This window comes from Mauremys mutica, chromosome 12, assembly GCF_020497125.1.
Source record: "Mauremys mutica isolate MM-2020 ecotype Southern chromosome 12, ASM2049712v1, whole genome shotgun sequence".
NCBI classification, from domain to species: domain Eukaryota; kingdom Metazoa; phylum Chordata; order Testudines; family Geoemydidae; genus Mauremys; species Mauremys mutica.
Genome location: NC_059083.1, coordinates 32,135,299 through 32,159,089, shown reverse-complemented (window position 1 = coordinate 32,159,089; position 23,791 = coordinate 32,135,299). Strand labels below are relative to the sequence as shown.

The following is a 23,791-nucleotide window of genomic DNA, read 5'->3' as shown; positions in this document are numbered from 1 at the left end:
CTTACTTGGTGGGTCTTTTGCTCATGGTTTACATTATGAATCCTATTTGTGGTGTTTCTCCAGTGTGATGCCACATTGTTTCCCTCCTTTATTAAAAGGATTTTGCTACACTTAAACTCTGTGCTTGCGAGTGGGGAAGTATTGCCTCCTAGAGGCGCCCGGGGGGGTGGTATGTAATTGTCCCAGGTCACTGGGTGGGGGTCAAGCCGGTTTTGCATTTGCATTATTGACATGGAACCCCTGGATACTGAACCCAGCCCTTGTTGCTGCCAACTCAGAGGGGCAGAAGGGCTACACTTATTCCCCCCCAGTCAAGGAACTGATCCCACAGAGCCTAGCAGAGCATTTGAGTGTATCCAAGCACCACTGAGCAGCTGCCCTACTCAAGGGGCCCAAGGGATCGCAGAGGTGCAGGATATTTCGAACATCTGCCCCAGTTACTGTGAGCAGCATCTCAGTTTGGTGACTCACATGGGTGATGCTTATTCTATGGGCGGATCTTAGAATACTTTCTCCAACATCCTTCCCCTTCTCCCGCACTGCTCCTCTAACCTGTGCCCTGATCTGTATATTCCTGTCACTCAGCCTACACTGCCACAGCCCTGCTGGATTTAACATCCTCCTCAGAACAAACGGATCCCTGTTGTTGCTTGGAAACAAGCCAGAGGTAAAAGGGAATTCTGGGTTCTCACATTCAGGTGAGAAACATCAAACCCCAGCGCAGCAGCAAACACCAACACAAGCCACTGGCCTGCTGCCCTCGGTTCCAATGAGGAGTCTTAAAAAAAAGTTATTGATTGTAAAAGGCACCAGTGTTGTTGTTCACCAGAAGATCTGAGATCATGTCACCCCAAGGCAACACATCCTTCGGTGAGCCCGTCTTTTGGAAGCTCTGTCCCTGTACAACACCCTGGCACCTGGTCCTCTGCTGGACCCTTTCCATGGAGAGTGAGGTGCAGGACTGAGGAGAAGGCTGAGAGGTGCCAGCTCCCCTCCATGTGCTCTGCGCTCATCTGGGTGACCTGGGCCAGTCACTGAGCTGGGCAGGGAATGTCCCAGGGCAGAAGGAAAATAGACACAGACTCCCCTGGTGCTGTCATCGTGTTTCAGACCCTTTCCCCTGATGGATGCTGCTGCTCCTAACTTGTAACAACTCCCGTCATCCCAGCACCATGGAAACATCAGCCAACTGCAGGAGGATGGTGACAGGCAAGGGGAGTTAGGCACCTGCCTGCCAGGTGGGTGGCTCGGTAAGGCAGCCCCCCTGTGGGGCGGCTGAGTGTTACTCAGCCCTTTTCGAGGGGCAGGAGTGGATGTTAAATCCAATAGGACAGAGAGCGAAAGTCTCACTAGGGATCTCAAGTCACCGGCATCCCTGTAGGGGCAGTACAGAAGGTTGGGGAGGTAAAATCCACCCACATCCCGGGCCTAAGTAATTGGCGCCAGCCCAGCCCCCAACTCCCACAGTCACTCTGGGAAGGAGTGCTGGCTGCAGCCCCTCTGCAGCACTTGGGTCACTGGAGGGAGAACCCTGCCATGGTCCTCAGGGCAGCAGCAGCCCAGGCCGGTCACTCTGTACAGCCTCCTTCACAGCACCAAGGGCTTTATTGTTGGGGGGCGAGGGGGTTGCTGTGGCTCTCCAGGCCATGGGGGGAGTTTCATCTACAGAGCAGCAGAGGCAGAGCAGGAGCCAGCACTCAGGGGACCCCATCTTCTTAGCCCTGTGCCCAGGGCCATACAACGCTGACTCCTGGCTGTGACACAAACAGGAACACAGTGTGAGTACAATAGCAATTACTCCTGAAACTCAAGTAATAGACAGGGGTGATTTTGTGGTTGCAGGTCTTTTTTTTCCCCCAGTTATTTCAATGCTTTAATTGAGACCATAGCTAAACCGTTATAATCTGTAGCATGTGGTCTGGCATGCAGCAAACTGCAGGTGTTCCACATGACAAACATTCGTCACACATTTTGATTGCTGGTGTCCCACCAGCATCGATAAATGTCACCTGCCCCAGTTCAGAGTCCAAACAAACCTGGATCTTGCTGGGGACCCAGCACAGGGGAAGGGCGTCAGAGAGGAGGTGAAAGCCTGGAACTGACCCCCCCCACACACACACACACTGCTGCACAGATTATCTGAGGCTAGAGAGGCTGATTTCATGGTCCAGAGTGGGATATTCCCCACCCTCCATGTCTCAGAGACATAGTCTAACCCGGTATCCCAACCACACCCAGAGCCAGTGGCAGATTCTGTGGCACTATCTGACCCAGGATCCCCAGAGTCCTCCTGGCTCAGAGAAGAAAATGGCAAACAGGTTGTACAATGCCTGGGGCAGTGATGAGATTGGCTTCTCTGCCTCTCTCCCTCAATGCTCTCTATGGTTTGACAGTCCAGAGGCTGCACCGAGTTGAGACCGGAAGCAAACTTCAGGGTCATAGAGACGGCATGACTGAAAGTCCACAGGGAGAGGTCATAGAGACAAGGGTGTGTGAGGCTACAGAGGTTGATCTCAGAGTCTCCAGTGAGATATTCTCTGCCCTGTCTCAGAAACACAGGTTGAGCCAAGATCCCCACCACACCCAGAGCCAGGGTCGGATTCTCTCCCCAGGGACCGAGCCCAGTGGGAAAGTGAAGATCGGGGCCTCGTCACCAGCATCGATAAATGTCACCTGCCCCCAATCACACTCCAGACAAACCCGGATCCTGCTGGGGGCCCGGCTCAGGGGCAGGGGGGTCACAGGGGAGGTGAGAGCCCGGAACTGATCCCCCCCATCGCTCCACAGCCCAGATCCCCCCCTCAGGGCTACGGCTGATCCCTCCCTTCCTCCTTACAGACTCTCTGGCCAGAATCGCCCAGCCCCCACCTCCACCTCCCAGCAATGTCTCCCCAAGGTGAATCCCTCACAGCCCAGCACACAGGGATCAGAGTCAAATCTCTCAGGGTTCTTGGGCAGTTGCTGCCACGTGTCTCCCCATCTCACACTTTTCCAATTCTCAGACAGGATGAGTTTGGGATGAGCCGTGTCTGGATCCAGAGTCACATACGCTGGGGGGAGAGAGAATCAGATTTTTAGGGGCAGAGCTCAGCCCTGGGGGAGGCTGGGACCATTTCTCACACTCCCCAGCAGCCGTGTTCTGGCTGGGACAATCCTGGATCCCAGGGAGTTGCCTCTATCCTAGGCATGAGACTGTGCAGACACATCACTGCAGTTCCTCTAATTGTGTAATGGGAGCCACTTCATTGTTTTTTCATTTCCTTGCAGAGGCTTCAGCTCCCCCTGCTTGGGCTGCTCCATTCTCAGCATCAGAGACACAGCCAGGAAGGTATCAGATGTTTTAGTGAGAAAGAAGCAGAGGAGGCAGGTACCAGCTTTAAATCTCAGAGCTGAGGTAACCTCCCTCTGTTAAATGCAGCCTCCACTCCCAAGCCAGGGAACAGAAAGGAAGGTGCAGCACTGGGGAAAAGCCCATTAAGACCAGAGAGTAGGAGGTGGTATTGGGCAGGGTAGCCCCATCCCCATCCCAGAGAGAAGGGAGGAGCTGGCAGCATCACAGGGAGAGCATCTCCCCAATTCAGGAAGCAGGGAGCAGCTCCAATGGGAGAGCCCAGCCCTGCCCACAGGAAAGGCAGGATGTTGGAGAAGAGCAATGGGGCAACCTCCTGCACCGGGGTAAAGCAGAGGGACGTGTCAGCAGCCAGCCCTCAGGGCAGAGAGCTCTGTTCGGGTGCTGCTCAGTGAGTATTTCTGTTCATCAGCCTGGGCATGAACTCAGCACTAAGGATAGTCTCAGGAGTGTTTGTGTGACTTCAGTTTGAGACCGCCTCATTGTTCAATGGGTTTATTTTTAGGGCTGAGTGGGTCATGGTCGGTGTCAATTTGGTTGGTAAATTTGGATAAAATCTCATGAAGATGTTTTCAGTGGCATTTCCTCATAATTTAAAGATAATCTCTACCTGCAAACTCACCATGTCTGAAAGATTCTAGGGTTTCCCCTGTTTTTTTCTTCACTGTAGATGGCAGAGTGTCTGGAGGAGGGAGGGAGAAAAGAGACAAGATTTCATATGTTTATATATATAGCAGCATCCCCACTCTGAATGCATAGCCCTGTGTTTTCATCATGACAGAGAAGCAGACTGAGAAGCCCAGAGACACAGTCATATAAAATACAGTCTGAGTCCTTCTCTTTACTTTCTCATTCAGGCACCTCCCAGCAATGGAACCAGCATCCTTGCAGCCTCACAACCATCCCAGGACACACAATCTGTAAGGGAGCTTTACTTTTCCCCTCCTTATCCCCTCCCACCCTTCACACCCCAGTTGGTTTGTCTCATTCACTTACTGCCTTTTGCCGTAACCTAGACCCAGGTCATGCAAAGACTTTGGCATAAAATTAAATTTACCCACTTTGACACTAACAGGATGTTGAATGTTTGCAAAATCCCGGCTCTAATTGTGAGCTGTTGCATCTGTTTACTCAGCATTTCTACAGAGAGCAGCATGATGGGCCCTCGTCATCCATAGGCAGAAATAGGAATAATAAAAAAATCATTTTATCCATGTGAACATTGAGGCAGGAGGAAGGCTGGCTCCACGGGCCAGATTCACCCTTGTACCCACAAAAGGAGAGAGGGGAGGGGCCATTTGTGACTCCACTATTCAGTGGCTGCAGGGGCCGGTGCAGACCTTGGCACAGGCTGAGGAAGTTCTGAACCAGCCAGAGCTACATCCCTATGACAATGGCTCCCATGTGTCTTGGCCACTGTGCAGAGTGTCAGAGGCCCAGATTTACACCGCCCACGTCGCTCTGTCTGTCATCCGCCTCCCTCTCTCTTTTAACTGCCTGTAGCAGGGTGCTAGTGCAAAAGCACCTAATTAGCCCCTGCTCCGCCAGCTCCAATCAGGAGAAATAGATTGGGGCTGGGGAGAAGTCTGGTGCCTGGCCTCTAGAACTGGCTGCACCTGTGAGCCTGCTCCTTGCAGAGCTATAAAGGCTGGCTGGTAGCCAGTGCAAAGGGGGGATGGCCAGGGAAGGGTTAGTCTCCAGGTACAAGGGAGACCCCCTGTAAAGAGGAGATAACAAGCCTTGTAACTTTGTACATAGTATCGCTGGTGGTGGGAACTGCTGTAAATAAAGACCACGGGTGCTGCAGTGAAAAAAAGCCTCCCAGTGCTTTATTGAGGGAGCGCAGAGCAGTGCAAGAGGGGGCGGCCCAGCAAGGGACCCGGTTACACTGCCCTCACCACCCCCACCCCATTCCCAGCCCTCTCAGGAACACGCCTTGTGCCTGCAGTTGCTGGGGAGGAGGCACAAGAGGCCCCTGTGCTGGAGGGATCCCTCACCGTGGGGGAGGGGCTTTCTCCTTCCCCACAGCCCATTTGGACCAGATTAGCTGCTGTACAGGACCAGAGCTCAGTGATGGGCTGGGTCCAGTTTTAACAAGTGGCTTTTCATGCATAGTCTAGATGTTGAGTGTCTGCCTTTAGATCCCTGGGGCCTGGTTCTCCGAGGGGCTGGGCACCTGCAGCTCCCACTGACTCCCCATGCAGCTGTGGAGGCTACAGATTTCTGGAACAGTTCTCTGGTTGGGAGAGGGAAACAGAGGTGGCCAAAATTAGGCTTAAAGAGAACAGACACCCACATTGTCCTGTCAAGGAGCAGTTAGCAAAGTCCAAAACCCCTATGTGGAGAGAAGAGTCAAAATGACCTCTGCATAATCAGTGATGATAAACCAATCAGAAAAGAGAATTCTAACATGAAAATAGCTTGGACAGCTAAAGCCCTGACAATTAAAATGTTTATGCATGTGTATTGTAGGAGTTATATCAGACATTTAATATTAATAACACTCAAAGGTGATTGGAAAAGAACTAATACACATATAATTTGAGTGTGTATGACACATCAGGCACTGTAGCGGGGAATTGGAGTGTCAAAGGAGAAATTCCCTGTGACCTGCCTATGCCCCAGGCAGGGGCGGCTCTACAAATTTGGCCGCCCCAAGCAGTCATGCCCGGGAGGCGCCGCGGGAGCAGCGGACCTCCCGCGGGCATGACTGCGGAGGGTCCGCTGGTCGCGCGGCTCGGCTGGACCTCCCGCAGCTGCGGGCAGTTCGCTGGTCCGGCGGCTCCGGTTGAGCTGCCGCAGTCATGCCTGCGGGAGGTCCAGCCGAGCCGCGGGCCCGGCGACCCGTCCGCAGTCATGCCTGCGGCAGGTCCGGTCCTCCCGGAGCTCCGGTGGACCTCCCGCAGGCATGACTGCGGCAGGTCCGCCGGCCCAGCCTGCCGCCCCCCTGGGAAAGGGCCGCCCCAGGCGGGTGCTTGCCCCGCTGGGCTCTGGAGCCGGCCCTGGCCCCAGGAAAGGCAATGTGACACTACTTCTTTCTGTATGTCTGTCAGTTCTTACTCTAACAGTAATTTTAATGTCAAGGGATGCTTTGGGTACAAATAAATGTTTGAATTAATTAACCTGAGTGACTTGGATCCCAAGTGTGTGGCATTCTTCTCACCCAACAAATGGAAAGATGCATAATCTAATTATGAACCAATTGACCAGAGTAATTCTCTTCCCACAGTCTCAGAGGCTCATCCCAATTCCCCCCCCCCCCCCCAGATACCTTCTCAGTACCTTTGAACTTCCTCAGAGTCTCCATTACAGTAACAGTTTTCTGAGAGAAATCACTGAGTCTTTTTTCCAGTTCAGGAGAAATCTCCTCTGGTTGCTGGAACTTGCCCTTCTCACACCTGGAGAGGAAAAAAATTAATGTGATTATATTTCATTTAGTAACACATTATATGTTCTTACTAGTGAGTCGCTGCGCTAATGGGCCTGACATTGGAATTCCTCGACTTCTCCCAGCCTCAGAGCAGGTGCGACACAGGCCATGGCCGTGCAACCTTCCCCCAAAAGGTCCCATTAATATTCTTTAATCTGGCCTGAAGAGACCAGCTCTGGGGATAAACAGGGAATTGAGTCTCCATGGACAATTCATTGTCCTCCATGCTCTGATGGACAGGACGTTCCCATGTGAAGTTTTGTAGAAATCTGCTCACTAGGAATTAGAGAGACACCAACTCCCCCCTCCCCATGTTATTCCACACAGGTCTCCAAACAGTCCTCTCAACCACTGCTGCCTTGGGCTGAAGGGTAACCAGGGCCCCAGCAGTGAAAGGCCAATATTCCATCCCCACAATCCTGAGGCAGCCAGTCCCCCAGGGACATGACATCTCTAGAATATAATACAGGTCAGTCTTTCCTGCTGAATGGATAATTCCAGAGTCTTCTGTAGAAGTGTGAGAACCTCAGGATGAAGTTGATCAAAATGTGACTTTCCCCACACATTTTGCTTTAGAGCCCTGGGGAGATGTGGTGCTAACTTCTTCTCCAAGCTCCTTCCCAGCATTGTGAAGTGTGAGGTGTACTGAGAGAGAGCCACATACCTGCTCAAGGTGCTTCTGATGTCCTAGAGGAGAGAGAGACAGAGACACAGAGAGAACTTCAGTCTCATCTGACAGACACTTAACTTTCCAGGGAAGGTATTTAGCAAGTATGGGGAACAGAAGCCATGTCCAGCCCAGGGCCATGGATTCCCTGAGCTAAAGGGACTTTTCCATCTCTAATATTTCTATGTCTGTGTCAGGGTTCCCTCCTCACTTTGAACTTTAGGGCACAGATGTGGTGACCCACATGAAAGACCCCCTAAGCTTATTTTTATGGTTAAAAACTCCCCAAGGCACAAATCTTCCTTGCACTTCAGCTTAGGTAACACTGCCACCATCAAGTGATTTAAACAAACATTTAGGGAGAGCCACTTGGAGCTCTGCCTTCCCCAAATATCTCCCAAGCCCCTACACCCCTTTTACTGGGCAGGCTTGAGAATAATCCCCCAAGCCCCTACACCCCTTTTACTGGGCAGGCTTGAGAATATAGCCTCACCAAATGGTACAGGTGAACATAGACCCAAATCCTTGGATCTTAAAACAATGAAAAAATCAATCAGTTTTTTAAAAGAATAATTTTAATTAAAGAAAAAAAAGTGAAAAGAGTTCCTCTGTAAGATTAGAATGAAAGATAAGTTTACAGGCAATCAGATTTAAAACACAGAGATTTTTCCCTCTGGGCAAAACTTTAAAGTTACAAAAAGAAAACCAAGAATACCCTCCCTCTCACTCAAGGGAAAACACAAGCCAGAATAAAAGTAAATTAAAACATTTCCTTGCAAAATACTCACTAACTCTATAGGAGCTGGATCGCTTGCTGCCTTGATCTGTGTCCAGCAAAAACACACACACACACACCAGGCAAAGACTTTCCTCCCTCCCAGATTTGAAAGTACCTTGTCCCCTTATTGGTCCTTTTGGTCAGGTAGGTTATGTGAGCTTCTTAACCCTTTACAGGTCAAAGAGGAATTAACCCTTAACTGTATGTTTAAGGCAGTCTGTAACTCTGCAAAGAACAATCGTCATTCACATGTCAGCAATGCACTCGCCAAGTTACACTGAGATCTCTGACTGCTGGAGCCCAGTGCCCCTGTTTTAGGAGCTGTCCTGTCCCTGTCTTGGGACCGGGAGGATTTCTAACAGAGTCTCACCTGCAGGAATTCACCCGCTGGCTTCTGATACTTCCCCTCCAGCTCACTGATCAGCTCATTGAGATAGGAAATCTCCTCCCAGAGTTTGGTGACATTTTCATTCTGTATCTTCAAAATCTCCTTGTCCAGCTTTTCCAGCTGGGCCAGCAGGAGTCGCTCTTGTTCCTCCAGGAACTGCCACAGTTGCTGAAATTCAGACACAATTTTCTGCTTCTCCTTTTTTATCTGATTCTGTAAAGCAACAGGGGAAGTGCTGGTCAGGGACATGGCAGCAATGTGGGGTCCTTTCATGTACTCGTGTGCAGGAGGGAGAACATCTTGCGAACCCTAAGCTTTCTGACACTTGACTCTACCTGGTGGTTACTTGGGAGAAGTTTCTCTCTCACCTTTGGCATTTCTCCCCAGTGTCTCTGAAAAGGGATGTTTCCATATCTGATGTGGGTAGGACATTGTGTTATCAATGGCCCCTGAGAATGGAGATCCGGAGCAGCAGGAGGCAGCATTACACTGACAGGCGTTCAAGGGGGGGAAAGAATCAAGTAATTCACAACAATGCAAGAAACGAAAGCCTAGGGTGACCAGATGTCCTGATTTTATAGGGACAGTCCCAATTTTTGGGCCTTTTTCTTATATAGGCTCCTATTACCCCCGACCCCGTCCCGATTTTTCACATTTGCTGTCTGGTCATGCTATGAAAGCCACAAGGGCTAGAAATTAACTCATTCACTGAAATGAAAGCTGAGATTCTGCACATGAATCTAACAGAAAATCTAGGATCATGGCGAAGCATACCAACACTCATGTTCACCAAGGCCACACAGGAACCTGCCTCCAAACAGACCTGCCACTGCAAGTCTTTGCAGGTGACTAACAACAGGCACCTACCAGATACTCCTGGCATTTCTCCTCTCCAGTCTCTTTCAATCCCAGCAGCTTTTCTCTCTCTTCCCTCAGAGTCTTCAAATGGGCCTGGATTTTTCCCTGTAGAAACAGAAATGATTCAGAGTTTTTATTTTGAGGGTTGAGGGTGTGTGTAGGGGGATGCTTTGCCACCCACACCCAAGGTGACATCGGTTCTAATCGGCTTATGACCTCAGGGCCACCAAGGAAAATGAAACCTGTGTCAGATCCAGGCTTGTTAGCAGTTTTGGTTCAGTCTTTTTAGTAATTAGATACCTCAATTATCCAAGCTTGGTTGGCATTTATTAATCAGTAGCACAGCATAGAACTGGAAACTGGGGTCACATGGTGGTGAATCAATACATTTACTTTTGAGAAGATTAAACTAACAAAGTGATACAAATCCCAGAAACCACCAGGGCTTGAAATATGGTCTGGGATTCTGCAAGCAGCCCAACCCCCAACTGAATTTGAGCCCTGAAGCCCTGGGGATTGTTCTGGTTGGACAGAACTGGTCTGAACATTAGGGCAAATCCCATTACACAGGCTGATTTGTGGTAAGAATGTCTGCGGTTTGCCCTCGTGCTGTCCTGAACACTTTCAGTAGAAATGCCTTTCTGGAAAGGTACCTTACAATCCCGCTCCTTAGTAAAGATCCCAGAAGCAGTGCATTCTGGGCATTTTGAAAAGGCTGCCTGGTGGGATTAACGGAAACACTTTGGCTGGAAAAGCTCAGACTGACATCAATCAGCAATGCCAAGGGGTTAGTTTTGCTGCAAACAAGGCTAATCCTTGGGGTATTTGGCTGGGAACATGATAAGAAATTGGGCCAACTAGAAAAGGCCACTAGCCTTATTTTTAAAGCTCAGCTATCCCAAGTACAGGCTGGAGTTGGTGAGTTACATGCCATTTCCACCCTTAATTCTATGACCCAGAAGTTGCTAACAGAGATGATATTGAAAATCACTGAGACTGGGAAGGTATTGCAGTGGGATCTGGTATATTTAGATGGATCTTGAGCACCAGACTTGGCCCACTGCCCTTACAGACTATCAGGAACCATCTGATCTGTGGTCATGATGACATACTTGGACACTTTCTGGATGGAAGTATGGACATTCACAGTGCTCCTTCCAAGCATGTGGACCGGTTAGAGTGGGTGTGGGCTTCCACATACCGAATCCTACCGGGTCCATAGGGGGGGTGAATGTGGAACTGAATACCCCAGCTCCCTAGAGTTTAATTGTTTTTTGTCTTCAAAGTATGAGAAAACTCAGCCAAAAGTTTGTTGAGTATTCTCAAAGGGGGGAATTGTTGGTGCCATTAGGCATAGCCCTAGATAACTCAGGAGGGTGGAAAACCACAGTATTAATGAAGCTTTTCTGTACCAGGCCTGAATGAATCAGGGTTGATGTTAAGCTTGTCCAAACCATTTCCATGTTGGACTCTGATTAACCTTGCAAGTCAGAATTAAGAATGGAATGTGTAACAGCTTCTTACCAGTGTAATACTGACACCAGAAGATAGTAAAAAGAGGCCCTACTTGTGTTTAGTTTAGAAAGAGGGGAGGGGAGGCAAAGTAATACATTCAGAAGTAAACCAAGGTAACAGCCTTGAAAAGTTACGAGATAAATTGTTTGCTGTCAAGGATGATTTAATTGTTAACTATACAATGTGTCTACTATATGGGAGGGGATTAGAGGAAGGGGGGTAATAGGAATGCCTGGCTGAAGTCATGTATAAGAAGAGACACACAGCTTATGTCTGTGTGCAGGATTTGAGATGGCTATGTCTCCCTTGCACCTTTATTTGGGCTCAAATAAACTTTTTCTGCATTCTCCACCTTGGTGTGTTATTTGGAACGAAGCACACCGGGCAACGAACCACTGTTTGCTGCCTCAGGCCTTTTGGGCCGGCAACAGTTTTGGCGTCCCTGGGTGGGCTCGAGGCAAAATTGTGCCTTGCCCGGACTCCTCCAATGGCCGGTGGACGACAGTCACAGCCGATGCTCAACGCGCACCGGTGCTTTTACCGGGGGCCTCGGCAGGGACGCGTCAGACCGACCTTGGAAGGCACAACGGTGCAACGCACTCAGATAGTGGAGAAGCAGCTGCGGGCGACGGTGAGGAACCGGTCCTGTGGATAAGGTAGGAACAGTCCAGTGCTGTTAACCTTTTGTTTGCCTGTTAAGACCTGGGGACGCCCAGTGTCTTCCCATAGGTATGGGGCAGGGATAGAGTACAGGCAGGGCACGGTGTATGCCCCCAGAATGCATTCTAGCAAATTGGAAAGTGTTTGGTTTGGATCCAATGACTAAGAGTAAACTAAAAAGGTTCTGTACAGTAGACTGGCCTCAATATCAACTAGAGAGCCAGGAAAGGTGGCCACCAGAAGGATCACTTAATTACAACATGATCCTTCAATTACTTTTGTTTTGTTAGCGAATGGGTAGCTTTTGAAACTGTTTGTATAGAGAGCTCTTGTAAAAAATCCCCCATCATATGCCCCAGAGCTGCACTGGGAGGAGGATTGTCCGTGGGAATAATGGTCTTGGTGTGTGTGTGTGTATACCAGTGTGAGTGTCCGTTACTGGAAGACGCCCAGATTACCCTGTGAAGCAAATGCTAATGATCAGGAGTATTCTAACGCAAGCCCGGTAACTAGTGGATCTTTAGGAGATCCGACCCACGGTGGGCTGACTCGGCCTGGCATCGTCCGGCGAGGAAGCTGCCTGGGTCTAGGAATGTGTGAACCTATCTTCCCTCCCCCCCTTCCTTTCCGTGTGGGCTACTGACAGTCTGATCATCTCACTGGATGCAATCAGAGTAAGCGGCTCCTCTCCCAGAGACTAGCCGACGCTCTTTGCTGAAGGGAGGTGTAGGAGAGTCAGTCATCCTCGTTAGTCTCTCCTGTGTGAGTGTCCTGTAGGGAGAGATTCTTAGTTTATGAGCCGCTAGCGCGGACAGGGTACCCTCTCTGTGTGTGTAAGTGGAAAATGGGGGAAGGGACAGTCTAAACATTCTACCTCACCCCCTAAGGGTACCCCAACATAGTACATATACGTACATTATGGTCCTGAAACCTGCAGGTATTTAGAGAATTGGAATCTTTACACGCATGAAAATCCATCTAAACAATGTCCATCAGAAGGTACCTTCAATCTAGATAAGATCATATATCTCAGAGGAGCTTTTAATTATCAAAGGAAAAGCCTCTGACACAGTGTGAGCAATTCGTCTAGGAATGGGTTAATTTGAAACTCGGCTAAGCCCAGAGATAAAGAGAGAGCTGCTCTGCGTATTAGGTCAGACTATGCTAAGTATAAAGAAAAACTGCTTTTAGCCCCAGCTGGCTGTGGGAAAATATAGACAGAGGTAAATTAAAGGTAATATAAGTTACAGAACTGAGATTGCATTTGCAAAGCTTAACTGTTCAGTGAGATTTAACAGCCTTTGCAATCCCAGAGCTGGTATGGCTTGGTGACCTGGACTGGAATCTCTGAAAGAAACACTGCAGGAGATTCCAGGGTGTAAAAGAACAGCTCTCCCAAGAGTGGAAGCATGTTGGAAATTCTGGACAAGCTGTATACAGAATAATCTCCCGTCCACCTATTCCCCTTCTCTGAATGTTATATACAGACATGGTCAGTCTGGATATGTGTGAGTATTAAAGTGGCTTAAGGCTTGGGGCATTTATATTTTTTTGAGAGATGTGGAGCGTTCCCAATGCTCTCCATTGTTGTTTTGTTATTTTTGATGAAGCTTTGGGGTTTGGTTATATGGTGTGTTTTATCCTTCCCCTAACGTCCTGCAGTAGATAAATTGGTAACAGATTTGTTACAGTTTGGTGAGTAATTGAGAATGGGGGAGCCCTATAGAATTTACACCATCTATCTGTTTTACCTTTGTTATTTTGTGTTTCTTTTGTTTGGTACTGTTGGTGTTATATGTTGAGGATTGTATGATTAAAGGTGAGCCTACTCTCAGCTGCAGTAAGTCTGAGAACTGGAAAGGGGTTCTACCCCCAGTTGCAGCAGGACTGGGCAATAGAGTAGTTGGAGAAAAGGAACAAATATGTACTTGATAACTAGAATTGAGCAATTAAGAGCATAGATCATGACCCAGACAGCAACTCAAACCTGCGCCCAGAGCAAGTTGCAGGCTTTGAGATAGGATTTCCAGTTAGAAAAGGAAGCCCTGGCTAAGCAAGTACCAGTCCTTCAGGGACTTGCCAAAATTTAACTATTTGTGCTCAGCATACGCTGTAACAGCAGTGTGTTTGCTACAAGAGAAAATTAAATAATTAAACACCAGTGGGCCATGTGTTTTGCCCAGGTGGCAAGCCTCACAAGGGAGGACTCGGGTAGTCTTGTGAGTTCAAATGTTTTAGGGAAAAGACCAGAAGGGTGGGGGCTAGTTGAGAAGCCAACCCCCCTTAGTTAAAACTGGTAGTGGAGCAAATTGGTGTCAATGGAAGGAACGGTTCAGCTAGAAAAGAAGGATCGGGCCCAGGCGGGCAGGCAACAGACGGAGAGATTGGAAAACGGGTTGGAAACTTTTGAGGGTCTAGTGGAAGAAAGAAGTAAATAGGTATAAACATGGGGATTTCAAATACCCAGGAGGATACTTGGAATAGTGATTTAAGTTGAGAAAAGTGGTTGTTAGAAAACAAGTGAGTGATTTAAGGCAGAGTGAAAAGTTAACTCCATAGTTGCTGGAGGGAACAGCAGTTGAACTTTGTAAAAATGCTGAAGAGAAAAATTCTTGGTGTCTTTGAAATGTTTGTAAATAAATTCAGGCAAAGAAATTATTAGATTGCAATCATTTGGTTATGACCCATTTAGTTGAATTATCTAAAGGTTTATATAGTGCTATGTAACTGAAATCTTATTAGGTTCTAAAAGGCACTATAAGTGGTGATGTTTTCTTTCAGTGTTTAAAAGCAGGAGTTAAAAGTAAAAAGCAAGTCAGGAAGCATCTGTATTGATGCAAGTTATCTAACTGATAAAGTAGAAGTCACTGAGACCTAAGCTGCCTATAAAACACATATATGAAAATATGGGGTAATTCCCCTGTTTTGCCTGAAATCAACGAAGGTATTTGTATATTTTCAGTGATTGACTGCCCAGAAAGGGTAGATCCCTGTTTTTGTCTTTCAGATAATCAGAGAAAACTGATGCTAGTTGAACAGCATTCAACATACCATGCCTTTGATGGCACAGTAAAAATTATGTTTTATGTTCTATGTTCTGTCTTGTGGTGTTTGTCTCGTGGCCAGAATTGTTTTGTTTATGGGATGGTCTGGATTAGAATACAGATACTTGTTTTGTTCAACTTGGAATACAAAGTGTTTGGATAAATTGGGAAAAATGTGATATACTAAAGTCTAATACATCTCCTTAAGTAAGAGAAAGAGAAACTTTATTGGCCAAATCTTTTAATTGAAAATTGTTAGTAAAACTTGCATACCAATAGTTTTTGGAAGCAAGGACATGGAAAGTTAACCCACTCCCCCTATTGTACATGGAATCCTTCTGGCTATCTCAGATTTCTAGCCAGAGGGCTGGGGATGGTGGGAAACTATTGGACTAGAGGTTGTATGAAATAAACTCATCTAAGTGGGTGTGCTTATCCTAGCTTGTTGTCCCAAAGCTCTGAAAAAGTTATTTTAGTAAAGGATAGATGTGACAAACTTTAAATAATAAGACTAATGTACTGTATAAAGGCAATGTATATGTGTTCATTGTTAGCAAAAGATGTATAAGTGAAGGCTAAGTTTCCTTTGTAGGTTAAAAGAAGCCAAACAGGAAAAAGGAAGAAGAACGAGTTAACTGAGGAAAAATAGCTAACATGCTGAGTTTAAAGATAGGGCATTAGCCCAGTGATGACCTGCCAAATTTTTAACAACGGGTTCCCTCCTCCCTCCAAAATTTTAACAATGGGTTCCCTCCTTCCCCCCCCCTCCGGGGGGGGGGTCGTGCCCCATCCAACCCCTCATGTTCCTTGACACACACACTCCGAGACCCCTGACCCATCCCCCCTTCCCTGTCCCCTGACTGCCCCTTGCCGCCCCACCCAACCCCTCCTCTCATTCTCAATGGCCCCCCAGAACCCCTACCCCATACAACTACCCCTTCTCTCTGTCCCTGAGTGCCCCCACCACCTCATCCAACCCTGCTCTTTCCTGACTGCTCCCCCAGACCCTTGCCCCCATTCAATCCCCCTGTTCCCTGCCCTCTGAACCCCCACCCCCAAACTCCCCTACCCTCTCTCCAACACCCCCTCCCTGCCCCCTTACCGCGCTGCCTGGACGTGGCTGGGCCAGGACAGGAGTCGAACGGCCAGAGCCGGAGGATGCGGCCAGAGGATGCGGCGGGAGCCCAGCGGCCGGAGCCAGGTGGCTGGCCGGGTGGAGCCAGGGAGGGCTGCGGCCGGGCAGCCGGGGCCGCCGCCACACCCAGACCCGCGCTGCCGGAGCCTGGCCCCCTGGCAAAACAGCAGGGGCGGCTGGAGCCACGGGGCCAGGCCGGGCTGGAGGTGGGGGGCCGTGTCCAGAACCGAGCATCCCGGTAGGTGGGGGCACGGCAGGGCCGGGGGGGGTGCGGGCAGGGAGGGGTTCGGGGGGGGGGTCGGGGACACAGGGCCGTGCCACAGCCAGTGAGGGTCGGGTGGGGATCCGGGGACGGGGGGGCCGGGCAGGGCCGCGAACGCGGGGCCGGGAACGCGGGGGGGGGGGGGGGGCCGCGGCCAGGGAGGGTCGGGCGGGGACCCGGGGACGGGGGGGCCGGGTGGCCGGGCAGGGTCCCGGCCGGGAACGCGGGGGGGGGGACCTGGGGACGGGGGGGCAGGGCCGCGAACGCGGGGCCGGGAACGCGGGGGGGGGGGACGCGGCCCGGGTGGGTCTGGCGGGGACCCGGGGACGGGGGGGGGCCGGGCAGGGCCCGCGAACGCGGGGCCGGGAACGCGGGGGGGGGACGCGGCCAGGGAGGGTCGGGCGGGGACCCAGGGACGGGGGCGGGGGGGTGTGGCCGGGCAGGGTCACGGCCGGGAACGCGGGGGGGGGGACGCGGCCAGGGAGGGTAGGGCGGGGACCCGGGGACGGTAGGTGGGGGCACGGCAGGGCCGGGGGGGGGGTGCGGCCGGAGCCGGGCGGCCGGGGAGGGGTTCGGGGGGAGTCGTTGACGCGGGGCCGGGCAGGGTCGCGGCCGGGGAGGCGGGGACGGGCCGCGGCCAGGGACCGACCGGGGCACACGCCCCCCTAGTTTCCTACCTTAGGGTCGTCTTCCTGGGCCGGGGAAGCCTGCTTGCTTCTCAGCCCTCCCAGGCTTCCCGCGCGAACAGCTGATTCGCGGGAAGCCGTGGGGGAGGAGAAGCAAGGAGGAGCTTCATGGCAGGAGGTGGAGATGCCGGACAGAGAACTTTAGCATCCGGTTCTCTGTCCGGCGTCTAATTTTAGCAAACGGTTCGCGTGAACCGTTGCGAACCATCTGCAGCTCACCCCTGCATTAGCCCCATTCAGAGACACTGCTCTCAGCTAAGACTTAGCTAATAACCAAGACAAGGGGGGCTTAAATGTGCCCACACAGCTGTAAAGTCTGCAAATCGCTGACAGGCACTAATGAAATGTGTTAGCTTTCTTTTTTTCACAGGTAAAGACGCACTACACAAAGACCCTAGGAGGCCTGCCACTTCTTGGAACCAGGAAACTGGATCGATGTAAAGCTCCACCAGTGAAAGACTGCTTTGGCTCTATGCTAGAAAGACCCTTATTGAGTCCTGCTGACCACCAACAGCGTTGTGAAGTGTCAAAACCCAGGATTTCCTGACCAAAAAGGACATTAGGAACTGACCCTGGTGAAGAAACAAAGAATTATACACTGGCAGGAAGAAATTTGTGGGACCCCTGTTTGAGACTGTGGTATTGATTAGATTTTGGGGTTTATTCTACAGGCTGCGCCCTGTGGTTTGGATAAATCCTTCAGCATGTATTGCTCACAAGGGGCTGCCATTAGATTAGCACAACAGAGAGCCTAGGTTGTTTCCTCTGCAAGAAGAGGGAATTGACCAGATCCCTGTGGACTCAGGCCAATAATACAGCAGCCATTTGAAATATTTTTAAAAGCTGGGAACATGATAAGAAATTGGGCCAACTAGAAAAGGCCACTAGCCTTATTTTTAAAGCTCAGCTATCCCAAGTACAGGCTGGAGTTGATGAGTTACATGCCATTTCCACCCTTAATTCTATGACCCAGAAGTTGCTAACAGAGATGGTATTGAAAATCACTGAGACTGGGAAGGTATTGCAGTGGGATCTGGTATATTTAGATGGATCTTGAGCACCAGACTTGGCCCACTGCCCTTACAGACTATCAGGAACCATCTGATCTGTGGTCATGATGACATACTTGGACACTTTCTGGATGGAAGTATGGACATTCACAATGCTCCTTCCAGGCATGTGGACCGGTTAGAGTGGGTGTGGGCTTCCACATACCGAATCCTACCGGGTCCATAGGGAGGGTGAATGTGGAACTGAATACCCCAGCTCCCTAGAGTTTAATTGTTTTTTGTCTTCAAAGTATGAGAAAACTCAGCCAAAAGTTTGTTGAGTATTCTCAAAGGGGGGAATTGTTGGTGCCATTAGGCATAGCCCTAGATAACTCAGGAGGGTGGAAAACCACAGTATTAATGAAGCTTTTCTGTACCAGGCCTGAATGAATCAGGGTTGATGTTAAGCTTGTCCAAACCATTTCCATGTTGGACTCTGATTAACCTTGCAAGTCAGAATTAAGAATGGAATGTGTAACAGCTTCTTACCAGTGTAATACTGACACCAGAAGATAGTAAAAAGAGGCCCTACTTGTGTTTAGTTTAGAAAGAGGGGAGGGGAGGCAAAGTAATACATTCAGAAGTAAACCAAGGTAACAGCCTTGAAAAGTTACGAGATAAATTGTTTGCTGTCAAGGATGATTTAATTGTTAACTATACAATGTGTCTACTATATGGGAGGGGATTAGAGGAAGGGGGGTAATAGGAATGCCTGGCTGAAGTCATGTATAAGAAGAGACACACAGCTTATGTCTGTGTGCAGGATTTGAGATGGCTATGTCTCCCTTGCACCTTTATTTGGGCTCAAATAAACTTTTTCTGCATTCTCCACCTTGGTGTGTTATTTGGAACGAAGCACACCGGGCAACGAACCACTGTTTGCTGCCTCAGGCCTTTTGGGCCGGCAACAACCTGCTGAGGGCAGGGATTGTCCCACAGTGTGTTTTGGACAGGGCCCTGCACAATCACAGTCAGATCTCACTCGGGGACTGTTGTGGCTACTGAGGTGAAAATACTACTAATAAAAACCAAGTTACAAATCAGTAACAACAACTGGTTGTAACTTCCTTCTCTCCACTCTGAAGGGAGCACTCTCACATAGACAGGCCTCCAACTCATGTGATTAAACATCACTGATCATTTAACAGCTTCTGTTCTGTAGACAGTTCCCTTCTGTCACCAGTGGGAGCTGGGTTTGAAGAGGAACCAGCTTCCCAGAAAAAAATTCTCTCACATCAGACATCTTAAATTCTTCAGGGTTTTTTGCCTTGTTTGCTCCACCACCGTATCATTTACTTGTTATAGTGTCTGTCATACAATGAAGGCTTTACCCAGCTGAATAATGCAGTTACACTGGATTCCCTGCAGACCCTCAGGCTCAAATGACCTGAAGTGGGAAATGGTTTGGAAAAGAATTCAGCTTCTCAGAAAAAGGTTTCTCACATCGTACATCTTTAAAGTCTTCATGCTGCATAATTTACTTTTTATGGAGGCTTTACAGAGCTCAGAGATGCAGTTACACCAATAGCCATGATAGGCAACTTGCTACGAGATTAATCTGTAATTAAAATCCAAAGTTATTACTCCAATTAATAGCTTAATAAGATATCCAAAGTCTAAAGTGATTCCACTTAACAGCAATTCCTTACTTTGTCCTCCTAGGCAGTCTCCTCCATGGGAATCACCGGGTGAGCTCTGTGAGCCCGGGACAGATGGCAAACCAGATGGGTAGAAGTTTGGTCTTCTTCACAGAACAGTTTCAGATGCTCCTGGTGTTCCCTGCACACCCTCTGCCCTCCTGATCCCTTTGCTGCCTCTAAACCCAGATGGTTCTATGTCTTTCACCAGCTGCCCATTTGGTCTGAGGTTTCTCTGTTGCAGTTTCTCATTACTGAGGGCCAGTGGCAGATTAAGACATGGGCCCACTGGGCTCTGGCCAATTTGATGGCCCCAGAAGCACCGGAACCTGTTTAGAAGGGGAGGGGGGCCACCAGCACCAGATCTGTGGCCCCACCTCCTGCCCCTCCTCTTCCCCCCAAGGCCCTGCTGGTGCCCCCTGGCCAGGCCAAAAGCAGGAGCTGGGATGAGGTAAGAGTTGCCCAGGGAGTCCAGGCTGCTGTGGGGAGCCCCGGACTCCCCAGTGCCCTGTGTGGAGGGCCAGGGGCCTGAGAGCATCCCCCAGCCGGTGTCCCCACCTCCCAGGGTACACGGCTGGTGCCTCTCTGTGCCTACCTGAGGCTAAAGAGGAGACGTGTGGTGGAGTCATGCAGATTTCTCGGGATGGTTCTGGCAAGGATGAGCAGCCCTGCAGCCCACGGGAGGGAGGGACGAAGCAGCAGGGCAGCTGGCTGCTGGCTGAGCTCCTCCCACACCACATGGGGTGGGACTGCTTTGCTTTCCCTCCTGCTGGAGCCCCAGTGCTGCTGCCTGCTTTGCGCAGACCATCCACTGAGGTGACTCGGGGGCGTAGGCAGAGGGGATGGGTGGGACACCAGCAGCAGGAAAGGCGAAGCAGCCCCATGTGGCGGGAGGAGGAGCTCAGCCAGCCAGGGCCTAGCACAATGGAGTCCTGGTCCATGACCGAGGCTCCCAGGTGCTATGATAATACAGCCAGACGTCTTTATGCTTCCTCCCTCCCTGGACTGCACAGACACACTGAGAGCGCCGGTGCCAGGTGCTGCCTGAGAAATGGGGGGGGGGGGCAGGGACCCCCTCAGAGTCTTTTATTTGTGCCCCTCACTAGCCACAGCTACATGTTGGCTCTGACTACACCCATGTTCAAATGTGTGTGGAGGAGTGGGGGCTATTCCTGCCCTCCCCTGTTCTGGCGCCTCCTGGCCACCAGGGTGTGAGGGGCCCAAATGTTCTTTGTGGCCAGGGTCGCAATAAATTTTAATCTGCTTCTGCTAAGGGCAGGAAACATCTGTATCAGATCCCTCCCAGCACTGGCTGATGCAGGGTCAGCAGAAATTATGCCCACACTCCAGAGTGACAGGTTCAATCTGTGAAATACTCCAGACAGAGGGGACATGGAGACTTTCCATGGGGTTCTCTGCAGCCATGGCTTTCTCTGCGCAGCGTAACAGGGTAAAGTTCGCTTTCCTGAGCTCAGAAATATGCCCCGCCTGCAGCACAACTGGGAGTTTCGCTTTGCTGTTTGCTAAGGGTCAAACACCAAAGAACTACACTGAGCATGTGGAGAGAGAAAGAGAAGCTTAGGGGGTTGAAAGCTAGTTAGCAATGACTCATGAAGTTGAGAGGTTCAAAGGACAATTTTGCAGCCATTGAACCTGAGTAATACACAGACACTGAGTTCAACCTTGGCCATGGGTAGAAATCAGATTTTTTGAAAGAGTCATAGTTCTTCTGTCAAAGGGCTATTGTTTATTTTAAAAGTGGAGGTGCCACGAGGCCCTGCCCTCTCCCTGGCCCTGCCCTGCTCCGTCTCTTCCCCATAGGCCCTCTCCCCAGCCAAGCCGAAAGCTGGAGCTGAGCTGGGGAGCCCAAGTACCTCTGTATGCCCAGGATCGGACCGGGGGGAGAGAGCAGCCCCCAGCCCATGTCCCTGCCTCCCAGCAAGTAGAGGGTCTGCAGCTCCCCATCGGTGCCCACATGGCTCTTACCATGGCCTGGCTGCGGCTCTTCAGCCCCCAAATCAACCCCCCACCCCCGGCCAGGCTGGAAGCTGGAGCTGGGTCAGGATACGAGACATGCAGGGAGTTGTGGGGAGCTGCAGACCCTTCACCTGTCCTAGGCAGGAAGCCTGTGGGGTGGGGACCCGGGCAGGGGGCTGCTCTCGGCCCCCAACCATCCTGGGCAGGTGGAGGGTCTGCGGCTCCCCACTGCCCAGCCTGCCTTGGCTCCCTCTGTTCTTGTGCCCGTGTGTTCCATGCAGCGGAGCGAGGGCGGCTGTGTCCATGATTAATGGGGATGCCCTGCTGGCAGGGCCTGGGCTGTCAGGGGAGCAGCTCGTTCCTTCCATTCCTGCCTGGCAGCAGCCCGGACACATCCAGCTTCAATCCTGTGTGAGAGGAAAGTGCCTCACCCAGAGCTCTAGTGCCCATCTCTCCCTAATGAACAGCGTGGGATTGACAGGCTGGGGCAGCATCAGTGGCCAGGGCTCCCTGCACCTGCCCAGAGGAAGGAGCCTGCAGGGCAGAGATTTAGGGGGAACCAGAAATCAAGGGAGAAAATCTGGGAACCGAGGTGACTCTGTGGCTCTCGGAGACCCTGAGTGTGTCCTACCTTGTATTTCTGGGCAGCGTCCTCCATGAGCAGCACCGTGTGAGATCTGTGCTGGGGGGATCTCTCACAAACCACACACACGACTTCCCCATCCTCTGCACAGAACAGATCCAGGGCTTTGCAGTGCATCTCACACAGATTCTCTTTTCCTGGTTTGAAATGCAGTTGTTTGATTTTTTCCACTATATTTGCTAGTTGATAGTTATTCCGGAGAGCCCCTTTCCGGATTCGGGCTCTGCAGCTGGGGCAGCACAAAGGGTCATAGTCCCCCTCTGTCCACATCTCACAGTACCGAGTGATGCAGCCTCGGCAGAAGTTGTGCCCACAGTCTATGGTCACTGGATCCATCAGATATTCCAGGCAGATGGGACATTTCGTTTCCTCTTGGATGTCCTGTGCAGGAGTCCCTGAGGCCATGGCTGCTAGGATCTCTGGGCTTCCGTTCTCTCTGCACCAGAAATGGTTTTGCTGATAATGGGAGGTGCCTGTCCCACCTCATATCAGCTGCAAGGTGCAGAAGAGAACAGAGAGGCTGGGAGGAGGAGCAAGATGAGAAAAGAAGGAAGCAGGAATTACATAAGTAAGGAATGGGAGCAGCGGTTTGTAAAGACGCAGAAAGGGAATGAAAGGAAAAGGGAGGAAGGAAACAAACTAACAAACACAAAAGCTTAAACTCAGGGTCTGTCCAGTATGTGTTCAGACAGGGGTCAGGCTGTTAGCCCAAGCCGCTCCCTGGCTGCTGCAGCCTCGCTGCTATTGGTAGTGTGCCAGCTCCAGCAGAGTCAGCATGTGTATGTCTACCCAGGCTGGGAATCACACCTGCCAGGTGCTGTGTAGATGTGCCCTCAATTCAACTAGGACAGTGATTCTCAAGCTATTGTACTGGTGACCCCTTTCACATAGCAAGCCTCTGAGTGCAACCTCCTCCCCTTATAAATTCCCCGAGGCCACTTGCAGGGGCTCTAGCCTGCGGGACAGCGGGGCACACAACACTGCTCTTACAAAGCCCCCTCGCGCCGATCCAGGCTGGACCCCAAACACCAGTCCCCAAAAAGAAGCGGATGCTCGTTACCTTTGACGTCTGCCCTTCGGGTCCTGCCACCTCCTGTCTCCTCGCCCCCAAGAAGAAGAGGAGAGCAGCGATCCACAAGATCCCCAAGAGAGACAAAGCCAGCTGGCAACTCATCTGTCTCATCGCTCAGAAGTCCCATCTGGTAACAATCCTCCTAGCTCTCTCCCTGAAAGGTCGATAGTTGTGTAGTCTGATGTGCTCTACTCCTTTTGCGCATCCCACATCCCACTCAAGCAGTGAGAACACCTTGGATCTCTCACAAAGTTTCCTCCTCAGGTGATCTTTCCACTCCTCGGACAATGGTGAATCTCCAAAGTCAAACTTCGCTGTGTCTATTGTCGGAACTTGAGTCTCGCACTGGGGTTTTACAATTGATTCAGGCTCGAAGAGGTCTGCTATCTTTTGTCTTTGCTTCACAACAACATCTCGACTTGTTTCATTAGCAATCAGAACAGTCACCTTTTCCTGGGCTGCAGCAGGTAGGGTTATGACTCCACTGGAGACCAGCACTCCTTCCGGGAGCTCTCCTTCAACCAGCTGCTCTATCATTGCTAATGCCCCTTTACTGCCTTTCAGCCTGCACCTCTTGCTCCGTCCTTGCAGGCACTACTAAGGGGGTTGTGCCCATGTCCTTCAGTGCCCCAGTCGGTAGC

At 50.7% G+C, this 23,791-nt stretch overlaps 1 protein-coding gene across 6 annotated transcripts; it reads right to left on the bottom strand.

Annotated features, from left to right (window-relative positions):
• Positions 1–663: 663 nt before the first annotated feature.
• LOC123346500 (tripartite motif-containing protein 10-like) lies at positions 664–22,691 on the bottom strand. Of its 6 annotated transcripts, none has more exons than XM_044983936.1 (8): positions 22,067–22,690; positions 9,480–9,575; positions 8,595–8,825; positions 7,444–7,466; positions 6,632–6,747; positions 3,972–4,031; positions 2,875–3,050; positions 670–1,754 (listed from the first exon to the last, which is right to left on the bottom strand). In XM_044983936.1, the coding sequence occupies exons 1-8, from the start codon at positions 22,481–22,483 to the stop codon at positions 1,716–1,718; spliced, it is 1,158 nt and encodes a 385-aa protein (XP_044839871.1). In that variant the 5' UTR covers positions 22,484–22,690; the 3' UTR covers positions 670–1,715. The 6 variants fall into 6 exon arrangements, 5 of the variants coding, with proteins under 5 accessions (XP_044839876.1, XP_044839873.1, XP_044839871.1 ...); XM_044983937.1 differs by having other exon boundaries at positions 671–1,754; positions 2,986–3,050; positions 22,067–22,688; XR_006573005.1 differs by having other exon boundaries at positions 1,685–1,754; positions 2,986–3,050; positions 6,621–6,747; positions 22,067–22,691.
• Positions 22,692–23,791: the final 1,100 nt, after the last annotated feature.

Bases quoted from the DNA above. Each gene is read 5' to 3' on its own strand.
- LOC123346500 (XM_044983936.1), bottom strand. From the start codon at position 22,483: ATGGCCTCAGGGACTCCTGCACAGGACATCCAAGAGGAAACGAAATGT. The intron at 6,748-7,443 runs GTATGTGGCTCT...TTTCCTCTCCAG, and splicing joins ATCAGAAGCACCTTGAGCAG to GTGTGAGAAGGGCAAGTTCC. The intron at 1,755-2,874 runs GTGGAGGTGGGG...TTTGTGTCACAG, and splicing joins TGGGGAGACATTGCTGGGAG to CCAGGAGTCAGCGTTGTATG.